At 41.6% G+C, this 26,401-nt stretch overlaps 3 protein-coding genes across 5 annotated transcripts in view; 2 read left to right on the top strand and 1 right to left on the bottom strand.

Moving 5' to 3' along the window:
* Positions 1 to 5,161: 5,161 nt before the first annotated feature.
* Positions 5,162 to 7,796, top strand: crygmxl2 (crystallin, gamma MX, like 2). The gene is made up of 3 exons (XM_029629183.1): positions 5,162 to 5,875; positions 6,796 to 7,038; positions 7,470 to 7,796. Exons 1-3 carry the CDS (start codon positions 5,867 to 5,869, stop codon positions 7,743 to 7,745), a joined length of 528 nt encoding a protein of 175 aa, XP_029485043.1. The 5' UTR covers positions 5,162 to 5,866; the 3' UTR covers positions 7,746 to 7,796.
* A 1,040-nt stretch (positions 7,797 to 8,836) lies between these two features.
* LOC115106437 (gamma-crystallin M2-like) lies at positions 8,837 to 13,466 on the top strand. The gene is made up of 3 exons (XM_029629187.2): positions 8,837 to 8,944; positions 12,268 to 12,510; positions 12,844 to 13,466. The coding sequence occupies exons 1-3, from the start codon at positions 8,936 to 8,938 to the stop codon at positions 13,117 to 13,119; spliced, it is 528 nt and encodes a 175-aa protein (XP_029485047.1). The 5' UTR covers positions 8,837 to 8,935; the 3' UTR covers positions 13,120 to 13,466.
* A 2,176-nt stretch (positions 13,467 to 15,642) lies between these two features.
* LOC115106436 (delta-1-pyrroline-5-carboxylate synthase-like) overlaps positions 15,643 to 26,401 on the bottom strand; it is a 14,954-nt gene continuing 4,195 nt past the window's right edge. For all 3 annotated transcript variants that reach the window (XM_029629186.2, XM_029629185.2, XM_029629184.2), the window contains exons 7-18: positions 26,349 to 26,401; positions 24,629 to 24,753; positions 22,212 to 22,356; positions 21,334 to 21,407; positions 20,726 to 20,825; positions 20,261 to 20,481; positions 19,736 to 19,873; positions 19,207 to 19,402; positions 18,240 to 18,361; positions 17,199 to 17,385; positions 16,470 to 16,565; positions 15,643 to 16,381 (exon numbers count right to left, since the gene is read on the bottom strand). The exon at positions 26,349 to 26,401 is cut by the window's right edge and continues 38 nt beyond it. In XM_029629186.2, coding sequence (XP_029485046.2) covers positions 16,176 to 16,381; positions 16,470 to 16,565; positions 17,199 to 17,385; positions 18,240 to 18,361; positions 19,207 to 19,402; positions 19,736 to 19,873; positions 20,261 to 20,481; positions 20,726 to 20,825; positions 21,334 to 21,407; positions 22,212 to 22,356; positions 24,629 to 24,753; positions 26,349 to 26,401 — 1,663 coding nt within the window. In that variant the 3' untranslated portion in view covers positions 15,643 to 16,175. The remainder of the gene's footprint in view (positions 16,382 to 16,469; positions 16,566 to 17,198; positions 17,386 to 18,239; positions 18,362 to 19,206; positions 19,403 to 19,735; positions 19,874 to 20,260; positions 20,482 to 20,725; positions 20,826 to 21,333; positions 21,408 to 22,211; positions 22,357 to 24,628; positions 24,754 to 26,348) is intronic.

Genomic DNA, 26,401 nt, shown 5'->3' on the forward strand with positions numbered 1-26,401 from the left:
CGAAAAGTCCCATCTGACAAAAACTGTATCCTTCTAGTAAAAAAACGGTCATCAGCAAGGTAAGAGAATCATCATTATGAAATCCACCTCTATTAAAAGTGATTGTAGCCTATCCTACATATTCAATGTTCCTCTTAAAATGAGACAACAAAAGCATTCTAAATGTTTATGGTGCTTTAAGAGAAAAAGACTTCATCTAAAGAGACCTTTCTAATATCCTGTGCAATCAGACAATATTAGGCTACATTATCGAAACATAAATATCATATTTTGACAGGGCCTATGAAACATATTACCAAATCAATTATAGTAAATTTGCCTATTTGTCTAAAATAATAGAGTGAATTAAAAAGAAACAGGTTTATAATAATAAAGCCAAAAATTAAGTCTGTTTGCAACGTTTTCAAGTTTACCTCTTATCAAAGCATGACACCTATAGGCCTATACTTATGCTACTATTAGGCTATGTCTATAACGTAGCCTGACTACATTTACTATACTAACATTAGATATAATACAATACAACACAATTCAGTACAATAGTTTATCTGTTCAGATCACTATGCTACCTGAACTTAAACCTGTGTTAACAAAAGTAAAAAAATAAATTTAAAAAAGGTCTCTCTCTTGGGTTCTGACTATTAAAAACGTTTCTGAAATGATGGACTCGCTGTAATTAGAACATGTTGAGATAAAAGATTCGTCAGACGAGTAAATCTGGTGTAGTATTTCAGGCTTTTGTTTTTTACGGTTTCTATGAGGAAGAGATCTGAGACTGTTGTTTATAGCACATCCTCGTAAGCACCCGAGTGAGTCTGGACGCAGAATATGCGCACTGTTAATATGCTCTCTATCGTGTATTATTAATGCGGTACACGGGACGGGTTTTCAAACACACTTTCTAAAAGAACGTATCAAGGTGGCATGCAGATGTTGCCTACTAAAAAGACAACCCGATGCTCCTGCGGAAATTTAACTTGTTTTCCACTCCCGGATGCACCAATATTATTTATTTCTCGCACATGTTCAAATGTGTTTACCCCCATTAAATTATAGCAACCTATTACTAGAATTCCGTTGTGAGTAACTTTTTTTAATGGAAAGCATTTTCCTTTCATTTCTAATATCGTAGAATCGTTTTCTTGTGACACTGCACGTTATTTCCCTCCTCTCTTTGTCTAGCTGCTGGTTACGCTACTCAACTTCTTTGTAACGGATAGCCTAATTTATTAGGCCTGGGCTACTGTATTCAAAGTAAACGATTAATAATAATTCAAATTTAAACAAAATTGAAGGATGAATTGTCACGTGGTATTTTCCGCACATATGTGTCTGTTGGAAATCAGGACATGAATCCGAAATGAACTATAAATCAAGTCCAAGCTATAGGCCTAAATGACAAACACTAACGCTTGGTTGGCCAATGGATTTTTATCAAGGTAATGTGGATATTCCTTTGAGGCTTTTCAGAATTTGAGCCCAAAATACACCCTTGCATATTACCAATGTGATCTAAATCAGTCTAATATGGATGTTTCCTCTTAACCATGCTTGTGTGTGTGCATGTGTGGCCTATGGGGGAGGGGGAGACACGTCAAAGCTATGATTATCTTGAGTGGCTTGGCCCAGTATTGTTACCTGCTGGGACAGCGACACAGCCCCTCTAAATAAATTGCAAGTGGCCTTGGGCAATAAGGGCCCTCCTTTGATCAGCCACACAGGCAAACGAGAAAAATGTGCAGTCAGTCAATCAAACTCACAAGCCTTCACACAACAATGGGGCCGACCTTGGTTTCTTTTTTTGTTTTTAAATTCATGTATTTCATTAGCCTATAACAATACGTCTGCTGGTTGGTCGGGCGCGACGCGATCAATAATTGATAGCAAGCGCAACGGCTGATTTCCCGCCTCTCCTTTGGCGCGCTTGTCACTTACTGTTGTCAGAACACATTTGCTTTGATGACACATTTGAGGAAGTAAGAAATGGCATCACATGTGATTATAAATTTACGGATTGGTGAAAGTTAGAGCTCCTTCAAACTGAATTTCCCGTTTGTTCAGGGGCCTCAATTGAAGTCATCTACCGGGCTCTAAATGCACAAGCACGGCTGAGGTGAGGTGTAGCCTATCCTTGTAAGGATTTGAACTTTTTTTTGTCATGTGTCAGTAAACAGAATGAATTGTTTAAAAGGTGCGTGGATCACAGGGTGAAAAGTTGCTCTTTATACTGAAACCTTTGGGGCATGGGAGACATAGAGTTTAAAGATGGGGAAACACTTTGAGACCAAGATCCATTTCAGATCTAGGCTACTCCCACATGTGAAATTGATGTGAATGTTTGGATAAGAAGAAGTGGGTTTACTATTTAGTAAGTTTAGTTTATGGTGCAAGGTTCAGGCTATGTGTTTAGATTGTGGACTATGGTATTTCCAAGTAGGCTAAATAGCAGGGTTATTTAATGAAAAATGCCTATAGGCAATGTAGGCATATAGGCTGAATAGGTCTAAACGTAACCCCTGAAAAAGCATATTGGCTAAAATGTCCACCTGTGTGTTGTCTGCTGCGTTCCTTGTGGGAGGTTGAGGGATTTGTACAAAATTCTAAGGTGAGAAAAGTTTTAAGCAAAGTCTCAAATGAGGGAAAAACAACATGTATGAACGGCTTAAAATAAATGACAGCTGCATCCATTTGCCCCCCCCCCCCCTCCATCTCCTCCTCCGTTCTGTTCTTCCAGCACCATTTCCTCTTTTAATTATCCCCAAGCAAAAAGATGGAGCACATCAGACGCATCGCGGTAAATCCCAGCCCTGGCATGAGCTCATAGCAGTTCCCGCGTCTGCGTCTGGCAAACCCGATATAGAGCGCGCGCTGGCAGCGACAGTGAGAGAGGCCGCCTGGAGATTTTTAATGGAAGAATGGGGAGGATGATCTCTGAGCAAAACAGGTATTCACTCTATTCACGTGAGAGGCTTTGGCGAGCACAGAGCGATCACGCCGCGTTTTCAACACCAGATTAGCCAATTCTGAAGAGAAGCCTCCATCGAATTATATATATATATATATATATATATATATATATATATATAAACCCCTTGTTTACACCCCAGAAGAGTCAGCAAGATAGTGTTCTTTAAATGACTGCTTGTAATGGGCGACATTGGAGGCCTACTTGGTCCTATCTCTGCCTGCAATATTTTGGGGATATATTGTGATGGTTTTTGGACAGTGAGTTTAAAGACATGGTTTGGAATTTAAAGCCATTTTCAGTTTTAGTGCAATTCAATGTCTCTTTGTTTTGACTGAAATCTGTTTGCAGGATTTTATAGGCTCAGTTTAATTAGGTAGCCTATCAAATATGTGGTATGGCTCTTTCTTTCCCAAGTGTGTAAAATTTAAAAAAGGTTGAGCGTTTCATCATTTCCTATGTGATTAGCCTACACATATTGCAGGATTGGGTAGGTTACTTTCTAAATGTAGTTAGTTACCTATTCGAAATTGTAATCAGTACTGTAACTTTTGGATTACCTAAACTCAGAAACGTAATCTGATTACTCTCAGTTACTATGTCACAGAAAGGTGTCATAGTGTATTTTTCCCCCCGGGAAAAACATCCTTTCTGAATTTAGAAGAGTATCAAAGAAGTATTTTTTTTCTGGCAAACATCCTTTATAAATTTAGAAGTGATCCAAGAAGTAATCATCTAGTTTTTCCAAAGTATATGTAATCTGATTACAATATTTTTTCTGGTAACATACTGTACGTAACTGATTATAGTTCATTTTTGTAAACAGATTACATGTAACTCCCCTGCACTATGTGTTCCTTGGATGGCTGCAATGTACCCCCCCTTTACATTCTCTCTCCCTCGCTCCATCTTTCTCGTTCTAAGATGAAGAGTGGAATGCTCCACAGTGGCTGCTTTATTTCTCCTCTGGGGGGGACCAGAGATAACAGGCAGGGGCGTCTGTGATGTTGCTTTCCCTACAGGATGGGAAGGAGATGTCTTGTAGCACTGCTAAAGATGATAATTTGAGAGTTCTGAAATAAGGTTCTCCTTTGCAAAACACAGGGGCACACAGATGCTGCGATCAGATTTAATGAGTGGAAAGGTTGGAAACCATCCCAGAGGGTTAAAATGATGACAACAAAGATGGAGGTTGACTATGCTGTTATGATGAGTATGATAATAACGATTCAGAACTAGAGTTTCTGCAAAGAACCTGAGATAATGATGAGGAGGATGATGTTGATAATTATGATGATGAGGAGAGGGATGATGTTGATAATTATGATGATGAGGAGGATGATTATGGTGATGATGAGGATGATGATAGTGGTGTTAATGACAACGATGAATATGCAGTCCAAAAGCTTTAGCAAAAAAAAATAAGATGAGTGCAACTAGAATGATGAAGAGTCTAACGAAGAGTCTGATGAAGACTGAATCCTATTATACATCCAATACCTCAATTTGGTCACATTTTACTACCCCCCCAAAATTCTCACAAGAACCTTTACAGAAGCAGACATCTGATAAGTCAGATACAATTATACACTGCACAATGTGATAAAAGGATATCAATTATCTACTTATGTCACCAAAAAAGAGAGCTGCTTAAAACATGAAACCTAAAGAAGCCTAGGAGAATTTCAAGGCAACCATTATCAAAAAATGAAAGCTTATCAACTTTTCTTTAACTCTGATAATGAGTCACATTTGGTTAGAAACGTTGCCAGAGTAGCAGGTTTTTGCCCAGGAACAGAATGGCTATTGTGTTTCAGAAAATATAGTCTTTTTACAGACTTGAAGCAGCAAAATGCAGAAGTAGAGAGAGTGAATGGGCTCTTATCCGCATGAAAGGCTAAAGGATGAGACTGAACTTTCTGGCATCAGCTGGGCTTTGGGAACAGAACACACAAGGGCAACTCTTTCTGGCCTTTTCCCTTCCGCTCTGGGGTATGTTTACAAGCCAAAGCACTATTACTTTTCACATAGACTCAGACACAACTATGCCCTCCCTTTGACACACACACACACACACACACACACACACACACACACACACACACACACACACACACACACACACACACACACACACACACACACACACACACACACACACACACACACACACACACACACACACACACACACAGTTGTCTGTACATGACATCAGAGTAGGTCTGCAGGCTATGGAAGCAAAAAGAGACCAGATCACTCTAGATTACATCAACACAAGGGCTTGATTCAATCAATAACATCAGAATCACTTACACACACACACAGGTCTACGAAGGGAACACAACCACGATTCTGTGACCTGAGATCAGAGAGAGGGAAAATATGAACCCACACTGAAATAAACTATGATAATCCGTTTAACATTTTCATAACTTTTTCATATCAACGTTCAATCATTTTTTTTCACATCAACCCCAAGTATTTGTAGAATATAGGGCTTTGTTTCGTTTACTAGAGAGTGCACGAACAGTCTAACCTCCTGCAAACGTTAAAAGCTCAGTTGTTCACACTACATACAGTTCCTAAAGGCCTTTTGTATGATGTTTCAATGGGCGCATCACCATGTCATGGCTGAACAAGGGTCGGGGTAAAGAACACAGAATGAGGTAGGCATATGGGGTGGAGGGGGAGGTTTTGTATTTGTATAGGTAAACTCCAGCACTTGCGGGTAAAGAGTAGCCTATGGTTTAAGAGACAATTGGAATGGTCCCTGACGTCTAAAAAGGTCACTTCTAGTCACCACAATGTAGACACAGGTCTATTTTACTGTCAGTACAAGAGTATAAAAAAGGACCTGAGAGTCTGCTGAGGGCTACGGTGCAGACATCAAGCCCTCCAACCATGGGAAAGGTATGAGCTAACAGGTTTAGCTTACTTGTTCGATGATTGCTGATGTAATTAGGGAGATCACCAAATGCTGTTAGGCTTAAGGTATTGGGAAGCTATTTGGCAAAGTAAGCGAGGCATACAATTTATGAAGCTATGTCAAAGACTTCAGTTGTGAAAGCAGGAATATGAGCGCAACATGCAACAATTTCTAGAATTGTACTGAGTTACAGCTCATATAAGGAAAATCTGTCAATTGAAATAAATAAATTAGGCCCTAATCTATGACTGGGAATACAGATATGCATCTGAGTTGGTCACAGATATAAAAAATAAAAAAAATCGGGGCGTGGATCAGAAAATCAGTCAGTATCTGGGGTGACCACCATTTGTCTCATGCAGCGTTACACATCTCCTTAGAGTTGATCAGGCTGTTGATTGTGGGAGATATCTGGGGTGTGCAGCGACCTTTTACAGACCAAATCAAGCATACATAGGCTTAGGCACAATGCTTGTTAAGCTTGCCATAGTTTCAAATCAAATAGCATTTCTCGAGGGAGCTAGCTTGTCGAGGGACCTAGCTTGTCGAGGGACCTAGCTTGAGGGAGCTAGCTTGTCGAGGGAGCTAGCTTGTCGAGGGAGCTAGCTTGTCGAGGGACCTAGTTTGTCGAGGGAGCTAGCTTTTCGAGGGAGCTAGCTTGCCGAGGAAGCTAGCTTGTCCAGGGACCTAGTTTGTCGAGGGAGCTAGCTTGTCGAGGGAGCTAGCTTGCCGAGGGAGCTAGCTTGTCGAGGGAGCTAGCTTGCTGAGGGAGCTAGCTTGTTGAGGATCAACACTAGGTCCATGAGTACGGCTTTCAGTCAAAAGTCATTTTACTATCATCATCGCCAACTCAGTATAAATTACTTTCCACATAAACTATTTTATAAATTTCTGTTCTTTGTAGATAATCTTTTACGAAGGCCACAACTTCCAGGGTCGACACTATGAGTGCAACAGTGACTGTGCTGACACGTTCAGACACTTCAACTGCTGTAACTCTATCAGGGTGACCGGCGGTCACTGGGTGGCCTACGAGAAGCCCAACTTCAACGGCTACCAGTACATCCTGAACCAGGGAGAGTACCCTGACCACCACCACTGGATGGGCTTCAACAACTGCATCCGTTCCTGCCAGATGTTCCCCCCCGTAAGTCAGTCAAACTGATGGATAGGGTTACTCCTGCCACACATCAAACGGCACTTTAGAAATCAGCGTCAATCACCAGCCTTTTGATGTCATTTATAGATACAGAGAGGAGTCAAAGCATCAAAGTCCACAAGGAGATCCAGTCATTTTTTAAAGGAATAGGAACGTACCCCAAAGACTTACCTTCTTCATTTTCATTCTATTCATCATCACTCAGTGTTTTTGGCAGTATTATACTTCTGCTTTGAGAGGTTTCTCCTCATTTGACTGAATATCTATTTCTAAAGGAAGCAAGTCTCTGGTATTAATCGACGTGTAGAAATTCTTAGATCGCCCAGTGTATAAAACTCTACTGTGACCTCTGTGATCATTTCGCCCCTAATCACTTCTTGTCCTCCCTATTCCCTCCTTTCTGTCTCTTCTACCAACAGTACAGAGGAGCCTACAGAATGAGAATCTACAACAGGCCTGAGATGTCTGGTCACATGATGGAGTTCATGGACGACTGCCCCAACGTGTATGAGCGTTTCCGCCACCGTGACATCTTCTCTTCCAACGTCATGGAAGGCTACTGGGTGTTCTACGAGCACCCCAACTACAGGGGTCGTCAGTACTTCCTCCGCCCCGGGGAGTACAGGGCCTGCAACGACTGGGCCTGCCACAACCCCATGGTGGGCTCCTTCAGGAGAATGAGGAGTGGCCTGTAAGCTTCTCACATCTGGACTGTAACAAAGTGATTAAACGTGCTGGTTTTTAAATGTGGCTTCTCTGTGTGATTTTTTCCCCCCATCTCAAATCAATGGCAAAACAATAGCAAAGCTTTTGTGTAAATAATTAAGTTCCAGAAATTAAGGGAAAGGGAAAGGGGGATACCTAGTCAGTTGTACAACGGAATGCCTTCAACTGAAATGTGTCTTCCGCATTTAACCCAACCCCTCTGAATTAGAGAGGTGCGGGGGGCTGCCATAATCGACATCCACGTCTTCGGCGCCCGGGGGCATTAGTGTATGGTTATGAGACAGGAGAATTGCTGTGTACAGTATGTATACTATACCATAATCAACCCTAAAAGTTGTCTGCACCCTCATTAATGATTTATCCTTCTGTATTTTGAAAGTTATATATCATAAACTTAATAGCTGACATGCACATTTTTGGGGAGTATATCAACAATGGACCAATGAAAAAATGCAAAAAGATGTTTTGGGTGGAGTTTTCCTTTAAGTTGGGCAGGGATGATACCAGTATCGCCATACTTGTTAGTTTCGTGGCAAGGAAAACAGTAAAACAGCCCTAATGTTGGAAACAAACATCATTATGTTGTCATCTAGAGTCACATTTATCTATTTTCCAAGCTATAGCACACAATATTATACATACAGCAGGTTTTTAAAGGACCAAAGAGTTTGGTCTGCTTCCTGTTTTCATTTTTGCCAAGGGAAAAAATGTCGCTATACTGGTATGTCACAGCCTTAACATTAAGAATATTATTGATTAACTAACTGATTGAATGAATGAACTGCAAATCAGAAACTCATTGCAACAAGTTCAATTCATTATAAAGCTGTTAAGGATGGCTTAGTATTTCTCTCTCTCTCTGGTAGTCTGTCTATACATTGCCAGCCTCAATGCCAATAAAGGCAGAGGTTGCAACTCTTATTGTGTGACTTTGGAAAGTGCCGTTGTACAGTATTTCCCATAGAGATAGAGAGCTTTTGACCGAGACAAAGAGCTGCTGCTGTGGGCCAGCCCTATAGTTTTCTGTAGCCCGTAGAGCACATTGTGCTGACACGACAAAGCTTTGTGTCACATTTACAAAGGCCTGATCCCTGCAGGGTCTATAAAGAGGTCCAGTACCGCTCACTACCCGGTCCGGTCCGAACTAAACACAGTCACAATGAGCAAGGTAAGCATGAACACACCATGCGTTTCACGGGGAAATACAGGAATTGTCTGTGATAAACTGATACATCTTTCATATTTGGATTCACTGGATAGTATTATAAATAACGAAATAGCTTGCAATTTACCTATAAATGATTGGCCAGTAATGATATTGGAGGGGGATTTTAGGAGATGGTGAATAGAACGTGTTAAAGGCTCAAAGCCAATGTGCAAGTATGAATGGACTGGACGGAGAGGAGAGGAGGGCAGCACAAATGCATAGTCTCAAAGGTAGGTTCTTTTAGCAACACGGGTGTATTTGTTATCTAACGCAGGGGCATTGGAGCCTGCTGGTTTTCTATTCTACCTTATAATTAATTGGACACACCTGGTGTCCCAGGTCTAAATCAGTCCCTGATTAGAGGAGAACAATTAAAAAATGCAGTGGAACTGGCCTCGAGCTGGAGTTGAGTTTGAGGGATCTAAAGGATTGTATTATTAAACAGACTAAATAAAAGTCCCCCACAAGTTATTCCTTTTTTTGCCCACATATGGCGCACGTGCAGGACTTTTATTTTGACATGAGGTAAGCAGAGAGGAAGTGGGTCTACAACAGACTCATGTTTGAAAAGTCTGTTTAATAATATGATCCTTTAGATATTTTTGTCTCAAATTCACTCTGTATTGGCCTAGGCCTACTACCCATCCATGACCAATCATCCTCTTCACTGCCTCAGCATACGACACCTCCTGTTCTACTCTCACCCTGGCAACCTCAACCTGTCTCTCTCGTATCGGGCACTTCTGATCCCCAGCAACATGGGCACACTCACAATTGACACAACACAGTTTTTTTCCAACGATACAACACATTCCTTTGTCCCATGCCCTAAAGCAGGTATTCCCAAACTGTGGTATGCGCAATGCTGTCGGGGGTACGCCAAATATAAATGTGATTCATATTCTTCACATAAAAATAAAAAAATCTAGTTTTTTGAACGAGAATTAAGACGACTTTTGAGTAGTAAGCAACAGATACCATTAATAAGAAGGGGCTAGATCGTCTTATATGGTGAGCTACCGAGTGGCTAAGACAGACAAGCCCCATACTATTGTGGAGGACTTAATTCTTCCTGTTGCCGCGGATATGGCTGGGACAATGTTGGGGGAAAAGGCCCAAAAAACTATACAGACAATTCCTTCATCAAACAACACTTGACGCATCAATGACATGGCAGGAGATGTTTTGAAACAATTACTGCTTCGCATACAAGCCAGTGAATTATATGTGTTACAGCTGGATGAGTCAACAGACGTGGCGGGCCTGGCACAGCTACTGGTATATGTCCATTACGTTTATGGGGGGTCTGTTAAAGAAGACATCCTCTTCTGCAAACCACTGGAAACCAGGACAACAGGAGGATATTTTTAAAGTACTGGACAATTTTTGTGACATCAAATGGACTTTGATGGTCAAGATGTGTTGGTATCTATACTGATGGCGCAAAAGCCATGACAGGGAGACATAGTGGAGTGGTAACACGCGTGCGAGCAGTTGCTCCAGACGCCACTTGGGTACACTGCAGCATCCACTGAGAGGCTCTTGCTGCCAAGGGAATGCCTGACAGCTAGAAAGACGTTTTGGACACTACAGTCAAAATGGTTAACTTTGTTAAAGCAAGGCCCCTGAACTCTCCTGTATTTTCTGCAGTATGCAATGATATGGGCAGCGACCATGTAACTCTTTTACAACGTACAGAAGTGCGCTGGTTATCATGGGGCAAAGTATTGAGACTTTTTTTTTAAATTGAGAGACAAGCTTAAAGTTTTCTTTACTGACCGTCATTTTCACTTGTCTGACCACTTGCATGATGACGAGTTTCTCACACAACTGGCCTATCTGGGTGATGTTTTTTCTCGCCTGAGTGATCTGAATCTAGGATTACAGGGACTCTGCAACTATATTCAATGTGCGGGACACGATTGAGGCTATGATTAAGAAGTTGGAGCTCTTCTCTGTATGCATCAACAAGGACAACACACAGGCCTTTCCATTATTGTATGATTTCTTTGTGTGCAAATGAACTCAAGCTTACGGACTATGTCAAATATAATATAGCGAAGCACTTGAGTGAGTAGGGTGCGCAATTATGCAGGTACTTTCCCGAAAAACATGACACAAATAATTGGATTCTTTATTCCTTTCATGCCCTGCCTCCAGTCCACTTACCGATATCTGAACAAGAGAGCCTCATCGAAATTGCAACAAGCGGTTCTGTGAAAATTTAATTTAATCAGAAGCCACTGCCAGGTTTCTGGATTGGGCTGCGCTCTGAGTATCCTGCCTTGGCAAATCGCGCTGTTAAGACAATGATGCCCTTTGCAACCACATACCTATGTGAGAGTGGATTCTCGGCCCTCACTAGCATGAAAACTAAATACAGGCACACACTGTGTGTGGAAAATGATTTAAGACTGAGACTCTCTCCAATACAACCCAACGTTGCAGAGTTATGTGCATCCTTTCAAGTACACCCTTCTCATTAACCTGTGGTGAGTTATTCACCATTTTTAATCAACAAATAAAGTTTTATATGTAAGATGGCTAAATAGAGGGCAAAATGATTGATTATTATTATTAGTTGTGCCCTGGTCCTACAAGAGCTCTTTGTCACTTCCCACGAGCCGGGTTGTGACAAAAACTCACACTCATTCTTATGTTTAATAAATGTATCATATAGTGTGTGTGTGTGGCAGGTTTACAATGATGGCAAAAAACAACATTTGAGAGTGCGCTGACCCTGGTGCTTAGAGGGGGTACGCAGCTGGAGGTTGAATGTTTGACGGGGTACTGGACTATAAAATGTTTAGGAACCACTGCCCTAAAGGATGTGCATGTACCTCAGTGCGGTTTCTGGGATGTGAAAATGAGCCGTGGATCATTTCTTATTGTTCCAATAACACTCTCTTCTTCGACACATGTACTACAAGTATATATTACAGGTAGGCTTGGCCTATTTCAATTCCACATCATAAATGGTGTACGTTGGATTGCAGTTCCTGATAATGAAAATGTAATTGTGTTTTCATTCTGTGCTAGGTTATTTACATTTTTCAGAAGACAGCCAAAACATTTCCCCAATATCTGTGTTATCATGTGTGCACCCACCCTTAGCGGTGTTGCCAACAACAGGATGCATCTGTCTTTCAGGGATACAGTTCATTCAACCTAGTTTCCGCTGGAAAGCGGATGTGGAAACTCTGCTCGGGTGTTTCTTTTACGTCCGCTGCGTTAGCTTATCGTGTGTATCATTTTGATTTGAACTTTCCATCTCTCTTTTCTAGATTATATTCTACGAGGATAAGAACTTCCAGGGCCGCCACTATGAGTGCAGCAACGACTGTGCTGAGATGCACAACCACTTCAGCCGCTGTAACTCCATAAAGGTGGACAGTGGCTGTTGGGTGGCCTACGAGAAGCCCAACTACACTGGCTACCAGTACATGCTGAACAAGGGCGAGTACCCCGACTACCAGCGCTGGGCTGGTTTCAACGACTGCATCCGCTCCTGCCGTATGGTGCCCCCTGTGAGTGTACCACATCGTGTGTCCTCAGTCCCACATTGTTTTCAGTCCCTTGAGCTGAGGGCTTCAGTGTCTAGTGTTTTTTTTTCTTTTTCTTAGCATTTATTGTAATTACTTGGCTAGATTCTTACTGACATTTGGCTGAGGCCATGACAAATAGATTCACAAATGCCAACCAACACCTTTTTTTTAACACGGTCAATTTCTTCTTCACAAATGCCATGGTTCAAGTTATATTTCATTCTCATTATAGTACACTTACATTAACGCCTATATACTGTCTGTGTATCATTTAATATATCCATTGTCCATTTTGCCTGTCTTCTTCTTTCCCAGTATCGAGGAAACTACAAGATGAAGATCTACGAGCGCTCTGACTTCAGGGGTCAGAACATGGAGATGATGGAGGACTGCCCCGACCTGCACGAGAGCTTCCACAGCCGCGACATCTCCTCCGCCAACGTCATGGAGGGTTACTGGATCCTCCACGAGCACCCCCACTACAGGGGTCGTCAGTACTTCCTTCGCCCTGGCGAGTACAGGAGGCACAGCGAGTGGGGAAGCTCCAGCCCCACCATCGGCTCCCTGAGACGTGTCACCGAGACCCCCTGAAGGTCAATCGAGACCCCCCTCTTCCTCCCCTAATGCAGCCCAATTCTAAATTCTGTATTGAAGCCCTAACCTCTATTGCTAGCACTGTTTGACTATTGTGTATCTACTGTGGTCATCTGACCCTGAAATCACATTAATGTGATTGGGGGTTTTGTTCCATTTGGTGTTGGGTCTTCGCTGCTTTGCTTAGACTGGGAAAGTAGACCTCGGTGCTCAGGCGATGCTCGTATGGTAACGGTGATGGTCTCTCTAGCTTTGGTTGCTGCAGAGCAAAATGATCTGCTTTGCCAGTCCCCAACCCCCTGTCCTATAGGAACCAAAATAAATGAAAAGTTGATAAAAGTCAACCAAGGAGCCTTTTGTTTTTATTAACTACTGTCATTATCAAAGTTGGTTACGGGAACAGTCTTGTTTTGCATACTTTTATTAAAGTTCATTATTTGGCATTTTAAACATAAGCCATGGAGTTGGATAGCCATAGAGGCATACACATCAAGGTCCAACTCTGCAGACTGTTGTGACATCATCATCATCCCCCGATACACAAAGCAAAATGAACACGGAAACATTATTATTTGAAGCCGGTAATTAAAGAACAAAAAAAGGGTATCTGAGGATGGGCATGTAGGAGTCTTTATGAGATCACATGGTGCCGAGCAGGGGCTTTGGGTCCATGAAAGAAGCCCGTATTAGACCCACATCACAGGGCTAGCACCAACTCAAAGGGGAAGAGTCAATGTGTCCTGGTACTAGCCCCAAGCATCAAGCTCTCTCAGAACAAAAAAACTAAACCAAGTCTGCTTCCCTGCTCATGCATTTTTCAGCAGCCAGTGTGATAAGGAACCCTTTCAGAAATAAACATCAATTATTGAAATTGTTAATTAGACGCCCATAATTGGTGAAGATACACATGAATAAATAACTTTGACAATGAATTATTGATTAAAAAAATTGAAGCCCAGCTGGGAACACTTTTGAGTCTCTTTAGATCAAACAAAACAAGAAATATTAGTTTTGGCCTTGAGTAATGTTCAATTAAAGAACGGTCGACTTTGCTGTAGAAGTCCAGTGACATGCCCTGCGTCCTCTGATATATGTGGACTCCAATCCCCACGGTCGTCAGTGCGTCAACAGGGTGAAACATGGGATCTGGCTCTGCCTAAACGGGGAAACATTCCACAAAAGATTCACAGGGTGCTTGGCGTCTGTCGTAAATGGAAGTTAATGCAGAGGGCCCTGACATGATTCAAATCTAGTATCAACCATGTACGTTATGTTTGTGTGTCTCAGTATGTTTACCTCTGTACACGCTACATGCAAAGAACATGCATACTACAGGCCCTACTTGGCTGGCCAAAAGCTGCATGATCCCTCATCAATAGACTATTCTAGAACAGCAAAATATCCATGTATCAGACTCTCTACCTCTGCAAGTCATTAATACAATTACTTTCCATTACAAATATTAAGCTTCTTCCATAGAAGTACCAAAACAGTGAGATCTGACAATATCCTGTCTTTTCTTCATTTATTCTTCATCAATGTACCCTTTGGACTTGTGGAGGACTGATTGAAGGGTAAGTAGTGCGTTTTGGAGGATGAATTCTTTAGCTGAGAGAAGAACCACAGAAGAGCATACTCTGTGATTCCATTATTAGTCTCAGTTCTCTCCCTCTTTCTTTTCATTTCTGATAGCTGGATAATTAAACCTCTGTAGTATTGTCTTCCATCTTCCATGCCCCACTTACGGAAAAGCCTTATTCCCAGATGAGAACCATTAAAAAGTCCCTTTTTTGACGTCTGTTTTCAGATCAGTATTCCTTCTTTGGTGCTAATTTGTTATTTGTGTTAGTAGAAAAGAGTGGTGGAAGGACAGAGACGAACATACATGTAAAGTCATTGGCATTCTTGAGTTATTCATCTCCTAATCAAAGGACCAGAGAAAAATGAAAATCCCATTGTTATTCACCAAAAACTTTTATTCTACAATATGGTCTACAAATTACTAAATAAAAAACAGAACTGATCTGTAGTGTGCGTCGCTTGACATCAGATATAAAGCTCATAAGCTGGAATGTAACATCAGCGCTGTATCTTAAGGCAGTATTCCCCTGAAGGAGACGGAAAGCAGCTCTTGTATCTGACAGAGGCTCTGGGCACTGTAAAGTCGACGTAAATAGACAGTGTGAAAAAAAAAGCAAAAGCAGGAGAATAAAGCATTTGCATTCAAAAGGACATAAAAAGTTTAGAGGAAAATAAAAAAAGGACGTGTTTTCTTATAGAATTCAATCTAACTTGAATGCTTATGAATAAGATTGGGTCAATAAATGGTTTTATTCATCCATATCTATGACAAAACACATTTAAGGTTATTAAATATGGTTTATCCAATGGTTCATCACTGGTCATTTAACTGCATATAAATAAGGATTGTGTTGGTAGAACTGCAAAACGATGCAGTATTAATGTTCATAGCAATTCATACAATTTGTGGCCTTGAGGACCTACAATTCAAGCCCAACATCAGTAACGTTCCTAACTTAGGTTGAGCTTTAAACCTAGAATCAACCCTGTTTGGTTGTGCATTCATATCACCGAACCAATACTTTGAGGGTAAGGGTCTCATCCGGTAGAGCACAGCACAACAGACCAATCAATAGGAACTAAAACCAAGAGGGGAGCCTCTTGATAGAGATAATAACACGGATGTAAACTAGCTTAAGCATAAATTCCCTTTAAGTGTGGGTCCTGGAGAGCATATTTACCAAACTCACCACTACTGTGCATAAGATCTAGACCAATTAATGTCTAGATCAATGGTGTGAGACCTTCTACAGTCTAACAGGGTCAATGTAACCAATCATGAGTTGATTCACTGAATACTGAGTGAGGTAATCACTGCAATAAAACTTTTGAGAGCTGATGTAGAATTAATGTAAACTCTGATCCAGATCGAATGAATATGACAATGGGCTTGTTTCTTTGGTACCAGGGGAAAGCTTTTCTCTCATGGTGGTTAAGTGTGTTTAGGTGTGTCTCTAGTTGGAGGTCCTCTGTCATTCCTCACTCTGGGCAGCTATCTGTCTGGGCTGTGGCTGTGTGACTGGCAAATTCTCGTGGAGGTACTCCATGGTGCCCTGTTCAGAGAAGTCTGCAGCAGTGTGGCCGTCTCCTCTCAGGACCCACTTAGTGGTGAGGAGACCCTCCAGGCCCACGGGGCCCCGGGCATGGATACGAGCTGTGCTGATGCCCACCTCAGCACCTAGAGGAAGGAGGGAGACAGAGAATGAGTGAGTAGGGTAGTTGAACAGTAAGTGAGGTGATAAAAAAAGTAAATAATGAATGCATACCCAGTCCGAAGCGGTATCCGTCTGCGAATCGCGAACTGACGTTCCAGAACACACAAGCACTGTCCAGCTGCTGCAGGAACCGCTCCGCTGTGTCCTCTGTAAGAAGCATCATCATCATCATCCTCATCATCACAACAACTACCATCATCTTCATAGTCAACTACCATCATTGTCACTGTCATCATCTCTCTTCAGCTATATAGAGTATATTTCTTCTATTACACAAAATGGAGAATTCAATGTTGTTCTACGTGTTGTACAATCTGTGGCCACTAGATGGTAGAACTGAGGCAGAAATGTTCTGTCTGCAGGGAACCGACTAAAAAAACATCTATAACCCAACCTGTATTGGATATTGTCAGTAAAGTACTCAATCAAAATGAATTATCAAACTTGAGTGGACATTAACATTTAAGATGACGATAAATCATATAACTAAATATAAATTAATAACACTGTTCCCTTAGCAAAACCTGTTCTACATTCAAATCAGTTCTGTCCCCTTCAAAGTAGTCTCATAGGGAGGTTGTACACTGAGGCAAAAAGTGCTGTCATCACTTTGAGAAAGAAGTGGTAGGAAGATTGAAGGACAGGTCTCTCTTGAAAGAGAGATGTGGTCTCTCTCACCCAGACTAATCTGGGTGAATCAACAGGATAAAAAAAAACAAAGTAAAAAGAAGAGGAAAAACAGAAACGCCTCACAACAATTACATAGACAGACAGCCCTACCGTTTTCAGTCACAATGACGTCGGTGTGGGAGCTACCATATCTGTGGATATGGTCTATAGCTTCCTGCATACTGTCCACCACCTCGATGCAGCACTCCAGATCCCCGTACTCTGTCCTCAGAGACTTGACCTCTGATGGGCTGAAGGTCAGGTTGGAGGCAAACCTGGGGCCAGCGTGAATCTTCACCTAGAGGGGGTCACACATGGGAGGGGTCATCATTACATAAAACGAGCGGTCAATTAATCAATCAATCGGGGAGTTAAAATTGACTGATTGCTAAACTGGTTGAGTCAGACAACTTGCTTGGATCTAGGGTTACAAAGGGAGGGTATATTACCAGTAACTTTCAAAGTTTACCAGTAAACTGCTGGAATTTTTTTAAACATTCAAGGATTTGATGGAATTTTCCTAACATGTAAAATATATAAACTAATAAAATAAAATTACATTTTTTTCTAAATAGAATAGCATAGCTGTTATATAGCCCATCAACTTAAATATGAGTGTTTCAACATGGAATGTTCTTTATATTTTTTTACACACATGCATTTATTTTACTATGTCAATATGTCTTTGTTGGTAATGTTTTTACGCCAAACTGGTGGCAGTTGTGAAAAAAAGACAGTAGGTTGAAGAGTTGCAGAAAGAATTCCAAATTATGTCATTGTTGATTAGATATTTTTTTTTTACAGGAAATATTTTTATCATCAACTGCATAGTAAGCTGTTAGTGTTCATTTTTGTGAATTTGGTTTTAGGAGCATAAATCATCAACAATGAGACATGATTAATGTGGTTAATCAACACGTGTAAACCCATCCACCTCACTCCAACACCAGGGAAAGAAAAGGAATATTTGATAATAAGTTGTAGTAAAATGTAACAAACCACATCACCAAACAACCAGTCAGTTAGTCATTATCTTATTTAACCAAGCCTTTGAGTGTTTTCAACCTGTATTTTAGTTGGAGAAAAGGAGAATAATATCACTTTATGTCAGTGTGTCTGTACCTGTGTATTTGTTTGTGTGTGTGGTCTGACCTGTTCGGTGCGGAGCATGTCTATGATCTGGTCAAACAGAGGAGTCCTGAGTACGTCCCTGTGAACCAACAGTGTTTCCATAGCATTGCAGGCCGCAGGATAGTCACATTTAGAGTCTCTGACTGGAGAGAGAAAATGTCAATCAATCACTTCCTTCTCCTTCATTGGTAGTAAAACAACCATTCAATTATGTGGGCGTGTCTGTGTCAGACCTGGGTTCAAATACCAGTTAAAAGGTATTTCAATTACTTTCAAATACATTACATTAAGTATTTAGATATTTTTTCTTAGAAAATACATCAGGTAGTTGAATATTTGGAAAACTATTGGCATCTCTTTGAAAATACAGACAAGTGTCACGACTTCCGCCAAAGTTTGTCCCTCTCCTTGTTCGGGCGGCATTCGGCGGTCGACGTCACCGGTTTTCTAGCCGCCACCGATCCACTTTCATTTTCCATTTGTTTTGTCTTCATTGTACACACCTGGTTTCCATTCCCATAATTATGTTGCTTATTTAACCCTCTGGTTCCCCCCATGGTTTTGTGCGTGTTTGTTCTGTGTTAAGTGGTCGCTTATATTTGTGAGCTGGTATATTTTCCCTGCGTGGAATATTTAGCTGTTTTGTTGAGTAAAGTCTGTTCTTACTCATTCTCTGTGTGCTGCGCCTGACTCCGTCCCACCTGCTGCACATAGACTCTTATTAACAAGTATATTTTCTAATACAAATATTTAAATACTCCCATACATTTGAACCAGGTCTGTTTAGTCATGGGGATATTTGAAATATACTCAGAAACAGTTTCAAATAGTATTTTTTAAATACTTCGAAGTGGTAGCTGATTTGGCTACTTTATTTGAAAATTCTAAAATACGCAGAAAATATGTTTTTAAAATACAAATAATTAAATAAGCATGTATTCGAATCCCGGTGTGGCCTATGTGCGTCTGTGTGTGTTGTCCCACTGACCGATCTTGATGACCTTGTCGATGGCGGCCTCCGAGTCGATGTAGACGTGGCAGATGCCTTCACTGTGGCCCAGAACTGGGATGCCCTTGGCTGCGCTCTGAATGTTCTTGACCAGCTGGGATGAGCCTCGCGGGATGATCAGGTCTATCATCTCATCTAGTCTACACAGGTCCTCCACCTCCTCACGGGTACTCACCTGGAACACACATAGAATATGTACACACAGTTACACAGACAAAATGTGTATGCATTCCAATTACTAGCAACAGATTGTCATATCCAGACTCAAAATAAACCCCTGTATTCTAGGATTCATTTTGTATTTTTCTATAAGGGAAATTCACTGTGCTACATTTGAATCACTCACCTTAGTAAATGAGGAATGAAAGGTTGCTTTTGCATGGTGTCTGACTGTATTTACTACCAGCAGAGTAACACAGAATTACTCAGATTTTAGCATACATTATGTTATTTAAATAACTTCCATGCTGTTTTTCTTAAATGGGATGTTTTTCCAGCTGATACTTACCAGCTGTACAGCCTCTTTGACCCAGTGGATATCCAGTGCTTCCTGGGTCAGCTCATGTAAGATGCGGTTGGTGTTGGCTGCTTCCTTGCCCCCCTTCGCCAGCAGAGCATTGCCGCTGGCTATGGCTAGAGCTGATACCTACACGCAAATGAGAGCAACAGCCTTTTAGCCACAGAATTACAGTAATAGTCAAAAGTTTGGACACACCTACTCATTCAAGGGTTTTTCTTTATTTGTACTGTTTTCAACATTGTAGAATAACAGCGAAGACATCAAAACTATGAAATAACACACATGGAATCATGTAGTAACCAAAAAAGTGTTAAACAAATCAAAATGTATTCTATATTTGAGATTCTTCAAAGTAACCACCCTTTGCCTTGTTGACAGCTTTGCACACACTTGGCATTCTCTCTTCACGAACACCCCATCTTACCAAAAAAGGATCAGCAGTGCACAAACAGAACCCCAAACTCTCTCTCAAACACAGACGAGCCCAAACACACAGAAACACACACAAATTACCTGTGGCAAGCAGTCGGGGCGGGCCTCGAAGATGACCAGCAGTACTCCTATGGGCACAGTGATCTGCTCTAGCTCTAAGTTGTGGGCTACTCTGGTCCTACGCAGCACTCTGCCCACGCTGTCCTGAGAGGCCAGGGCTATCTGTCTCAGGCCTATAGCCAGGCTATTCAGCTTGGCCGGGGACAGGCTCAGACGGTTCAGCAAGGCTGACGACAACTGACCTGATAGGGGATGGAGACCACAAAGAATCCAATACAGCAGAAAACACCGGACGATCACTTTGACTACTCAGTTAGAGCAGCTCGTATATACAGAACGTTTAAATGCAACCACACCCTCTAATTATCCACATCCTCACATAGGCACACAATGGGATGTTGACAAGTAAATGTCCCTACAAGTATGAGCTGGTTTGACAAATACCAGGAACCCATTCAGAGAGATAGACAAGATAGGAATAGTTACCTGCATTGACTGCTAGGTCCATGTCCAGCTTGTTAGCAGCAAGGATCTCCTCCTTCTTCTCAACCAGCAGGTTTGCCAGGTGACAGATGATCTCACCTCTCTGGGGTGGAGACAGTTCAATAAAATTAAACAAACCGCAGTAAGAATAGTGCTACTGACACGCCTGGGATCAGGTATACTGTATACTGTAGAACTGTGTATGAGGGTCTGACTGTATACTGTAGAACTGTGTATGAGGGTCTGACTGTATACTGTAGAACTGTGTATGAGGGTCTGACTGTATACTGTAGAACTGTGTATGAGGGTCTGACTGTATACTGTAGAACTGTGTATGAGGGTCTGACTGTATACTGTAGAACTGTGTATGAGGGTCTGACTGTATACTGTAGAACTGTGTATGAGGGTCTGACTGTATACTGTAGAACTGTGTATGAGGGTCTGACTGTATACTGTAGAACTGTGTATGAGGGTCTGACTGTATACTGTAGAACTGTGTATGAGGGTCTGACTGTATACTGTAGAACTGTGTATGAGGGTCTGACTGTATACTGTAGAACTGTGTATGAGGGTCTGACTGTATAATGTAGAACTGTGTATGAGGGTCTGACCTGTTCTGGATGAAGGGCTGCCAGGGTCCTGCCAGAGTTCCGGGCCATCTCAGTCTGCTGCTCCACGGTGGGGCCTGGAGATAGACACTACAGTGATGAGCACAGGCAACACAAACCAACAACAAAAGGGACCAACATTCGCATGCATCATCGTAACCATAGTCACGTGTAGCCATAGTCTGGATAATGTCGTGCTAGCCGAAACGACTAGAACGGTCGGCTGGATTCCAGAGGATCGGCTACATTTTGATTGGATGTTACATTTCAAGAACCCTCCCCGCACATGCCCATAGAAGGGCAGCACGTGTGTTATGTTCGTCACTGTTTTCCGAGTCGATGAAGGCAATGCAACTCTTCTGCTTGATCACTCAACAGACATTATCCCATATCTACCTGCAGGATATGGTAAATGTTTAGAGTATCAAGTGTGAGCCCGACTGTCTGCCATTTATTGAAATTAAAAGCCGCGACAAACCCGGCATATATCAACATATTTCGATGGGGTTTTAATCTGCGATTTCCCAGCCATCTTCACACACTTTTGAGCTCCACTCAAGCAAGGCATTTGATTGGTTTGACGTGTTGCGAGGCATCACTGGTTTCCACCCCTTTGTAGCTACTTTCTGCCATAGACTTCACCAGGCTTTACCGATTAGGGAAGCCTGGTTTTCGATGAGGCTACGGTGACCATAATTATCATCATCATTTAGAATAACACACATCTTCTTCATCATAAGAACCACCATACTCATCATTGTGATCCTCACCATAATTATCACCATTATCACTATGCTCATTGTTGTCATGGTGATCATAATCAATCTAATAGCCTTCATCATCAGTGTCTGTCACACAGAGATGACCCGGGGTGAACTCACCGGCAGGTTTGACCTCGGAGAAGAAGGTGCCCACTTTCTTGCCCTCCACGATGTCAGTGATGACGTGGCCCGTCACCTTGGGGTGGGTGCCGTTGGCAATGACTACCGACGTGCCCCCCTGTAGGGCCCACAGGGCCGCCTTTACCTGGAAGTAGAGGGGGGGGGGACACTTTGACAATTTTCTATTCCCCACTTGTTTCTCAGGTACAGATTTGGCCCCCAATGTAAAGACTTGCTTAACAGTGGGTTGAAGCCAAATCTCAGTCTGACACACATTGACTTCAGAAGACTTTCACAACACCTTATTACAGAGATGTAGACCTAGACACTCTGTAGTCCTCCACTCTTACATGTTTTGATCGACACACTTTCCTATTCTTATCTTCAGGTAACTGCAAAAATAATGGTAACACTTTAGTAAATGATGGATACAAAGTATATTGATAACAGGTGCTTCCATAAAGGTGTGATTCCTGGGTTAATTAAGCAATTGACATCCCATCATGCTTAGGGGCAATGTATCAAAATGCTGGGCAAGCCACTATTTTGGCTACCATGGCTATCAATGCCCCTATCCACAGGGCACGAGGGGTCACTGAATGGGTTGATGAGCATGAAAACGATGTAAACCATATGTCATGACCGTCTAAGTCACCAGATCTCAACCCAATTGAACACTTGTGGAAGATTTGTGAGCAGTGCCTGAGGCAGTGTTTTCCACCATCATCAACAACAAAACACAAAATTATGGAATTATGGACTTAGCATAGATTCTAAAAGTTCCGTAATAAGGTGCTTGAAGTTGTTCTGGTGGCTCGTTGGTGTTTCTGGTGGCTCGTTGGTGTTTCTTTTATTTATAAGGCTACGTATGTTTGCGCACATGGAATTCAGTGATTTATGTTTAATATAGGTTAATGAGGCAATACAAATATGATGTTGAGTCTTTACTATCATTAAATTAAGACTTTTAGTTTTTATCAGATGACTCTCTGTAATTATTATTACGCGAATTAAACTGATTAATCATGTAACTGTAATTAACTAGGAAGTCGGGGCACCAAGGAAAATATTCAGATTACAAAGTTATAATTTTCCTAATATAACTTTTCAGATATTTTCATATCTAATTAATAGTCTTCTGATTAATTAATTATTCTTTACCTCACGTTAGTCTCATTCCAAACGTCGTAAATTGTTGGTTATCTGCACGAACCCAGTCTTCACTATGAGTCATCCATACATCAATTGTCTTAAAATCATTTATTTACTAACTAAGTAATTCACAGAAATGCATAAACAAACAGTAGATAGTTACAAGGAAATGATAACGGAGTTTCCCCAGTGGGATAAACCGGCATCACGGCTTGGTGTACAAAAGGGAAGTGTTGGTCAACTGAGATGAGACAACACACAGTTCATAATTATTGAAATGCTAATCCTTTGCACATGAACGCTCACTCATTTGGGAACAATTGCAATCAATATATATATTTAAGCTCAGTGTGTCGTCGGGGTCTCTGTTTAAAAGTTTGTTTCTGTTGGAGAGTTTGTCCGCCCTCTCTGTCGTGGTTAGAATGGATAGTTCAGAGTGACATTCATTCATGTCGTTATGGATAGATGTTTCGGCGGTTGTCGGTCTTCGCGTTCAATGATACCGAATTCCTAGCTGCAGACTAGTAATTAATATAGTTAATACAGACTAGTAATTAATATCAAAGACTTCTTATTCTGTCGGTATCGATAGTCTAAGAGTTTAACCACGTGGGATGGTTAAAAGATTCAGCAGTCTGGTCTCAAACCTTGGCCCTCTCGTTATCGAGGTAAGCTGGTCTGCAACCTTTGTCCTCTCGTAATTGAGAGAAATATGGTCTGGTGATAGAAAACCCAGGTGGGGTTTTATTCGGAACATCGAAAAGGGCTGTCTCAACAGTATCATCCTCACTCAATCATCTTATACAAGAATTAGATGTAAACCTTATATCTGAGGCTATTATATAAACAGCATTATGGTAATGTGGCCGTATTGTCTCCCCTGAGTTTTACAAAATTGTACCAAACGGACCAGTTCGTAGCTGGATTCTTCACCGATCTTTTATACCTTCTCTGGAACATAAATGTTGTTCAGACCTGTGAGGTGGAAGAAATTCCTTTGTTCTCTATGAAAATTCACTCTGTCTCTATACTGTGGCCATGAGGAGATAATCTCCTCCAGGAATTTACGACCTCTCTCTGACCACAGCAGCCTGGGTGTAGGAGACAGGGAGAGGGGGATGGGGCTTGCTGTACCCAAAGAGGGCAACGTCATGACAATGATGTGACTAAAATGAAAGGGTATTTAGTTGACTAAAATGGCCCACTATTTTCATCATTTTGAGAATAACTAGACTAAATCTAAACATTGACATCTGTGTACATACCTTGGCCTCCATGCCTCCTATCCCCACCCTGGATTTTGTGCCGTAGGTGATCGACAGCTGGTCACCAGGGTAGAAGATGTCAATGAGTTTGGCGTCATCCGTTCCAGGAGGGCTGTCGTACAGTCCTACGAGAGATGGGAGGTAACTATGGTTACGTGATTGTTTACTTGCACAAAGATTACCTTCCAGTCCAATCCATCAGTGATATTTCCAAATACAACCAGGGTTGTGTTAATTAGGGCACGCAACGGAAAACGTTTTAAAACATTTTGCAATGGAAAATGTGTGTTTCCTATTGTACAAGTCCAGGTGGTCACTTCCTGTTTGTCTGTTTTCTTCCATTCTGTGCCTGACAAACACAACCCAAAATACCTGTAGTTCTCCCTCTTACATGAATTCTCCTAAATGAGCGTGTGTGGTTTTGACCCAGAGTGCTGGCAGATGGTGTGCTGCCTAACGGCAGGTAGCATAGTGGTTAGAGCTTTGGGCCATTAACCAAAAGGTTGCCAGATCGAATCCCTGAGCTGATAAGGTAAAAATCTGTTGTTCTGCCCCTGAACACGGCAGTTAACACACTGTTTCTAGGCCGTCATTGTAAATAAGAATTTGTTCTTAACCTGTTAAGACTCTAGGGGCAGTATTTCATTTTTGGATAAAAAGACGTGCCCGTTTTAAGCGCAATATTTTGTCACGAAAAGATGCTCGAATATGCTTGGAATTGATAGTTTTGGAAAGAAGACAGTCTTACGTTTCCAGAAATGCAAAGATTTTCACTGTGAGTCCCTTAGAACAAATGCTTCGGGCAAAACCAAGATGTATGACCGACCAGGAAATGCACAGGATTTCTGAGGCTACGTTTTCCATGATCGCCTTATATGGCTGTGAATGCGACAGGAATGAACGGACTCTTTCTCTTGTTTCCCCAAGGTCTTTGCAGCATTGTGACGTATTTGTAGGCATATCATTGGAAGATTGACCATAAGGGACTACATTTACCAGGTATCCCGCTTGGTGTCTGCGTGGCAATCGGTGCGCAAAAGTCAGGTCCCGGTATTTTTCCATTCAAATCTCAGAACAAACCAGGCTACAAGGACGGTGCTTTCAATGGAGAGAAATATGACAAACCACCTTCAGGATTGATTCAAACAACGTTTTCCATGTTTCAGTCGATATTATGGAGTTAATTCGGAAAAAAGTTCGACATGTAGGTGACTGAATTTTTGGTTAGTTTCGGTAGCCATATGCATAGTAACAAAAGGGAACGATGTGTCCTACACAAGAATCTTTCAGGAAAAACTGGACATCTGCTATGTAACTGAGAGTCTCCTCATTGAAACATCTGAAGTTCTTCAAAGGTAAATTATTTTATTTGATTCCTTGGCTGGTTTTTGTGAATATGTTGCGTGCTAAATGCTAACGCTAATGCTAAGCTAGCTATCACCACTCTTACACAAATTAGTGATTTTCTCTGGTTCTAAAGCATATTTTGAAAATCTGAGACGACAGGATTGTTAAGAAAAGGATAAGCTTGAGAACAGGCATATTTATTTCATTTCATTTGCGATTTTTAGAAATCGCTAACGTTGCGTTATGCTAATGAGCTTGAGGCTGTAGTTACGCTACCGCATACGGGTTTGGTCGGACTATGAGGTTAACTGACTTGCCAAGTTAAATAAAATGTTAAAAAAATAATAAATGTGTTGCTGTGTTAGCAGCGTACCTTCTACGTCAGAGAGAGCAATGAGGAGGTCTGCCTTCATCTCCACGGCCAGG

This window comes from Oncorhynchus nerka, linkage group LG23 (genome assembly GCF_034236695.1).
Source record: "Oncorhynchus nerka isolate Pitt River linkage group LG23, Oner_Uvic_2.0, whole genome shotgun sequence".
Classification (NCBI taxonomy): domain Eukaryota; kingdom Metazoa; phylum Chordata; class Actinopteri; order Salmoniformes; family Salmonidae; genus Oncorhynchus; species Oncorhynchus nerka.

What these genes read in the sequence shown, in the direction of transcription:
- crygmxl2 (XM_029629183.1), top strand. An exon ending in CCTGCCAGATGTTCCCCCCC is followed by an intron (nt 7,039 to 7,469) that starts GTAAGTCAGTCA and finishes TTCTACCAACAG; the next exon opens with TACAGAGGAGCCTACAGAAT.
- LOC115106437 (XM_029629187.2), top strand. An exon ending in CCTGCCGTATGGTGCCCCCT is followed by an intron (nt 12,511 to 12,843) that starts GTGAGTGTACCA and finishes CTTCTTTCCCAG; the next exon opens with TATCGAGGAAACTACAAGAT.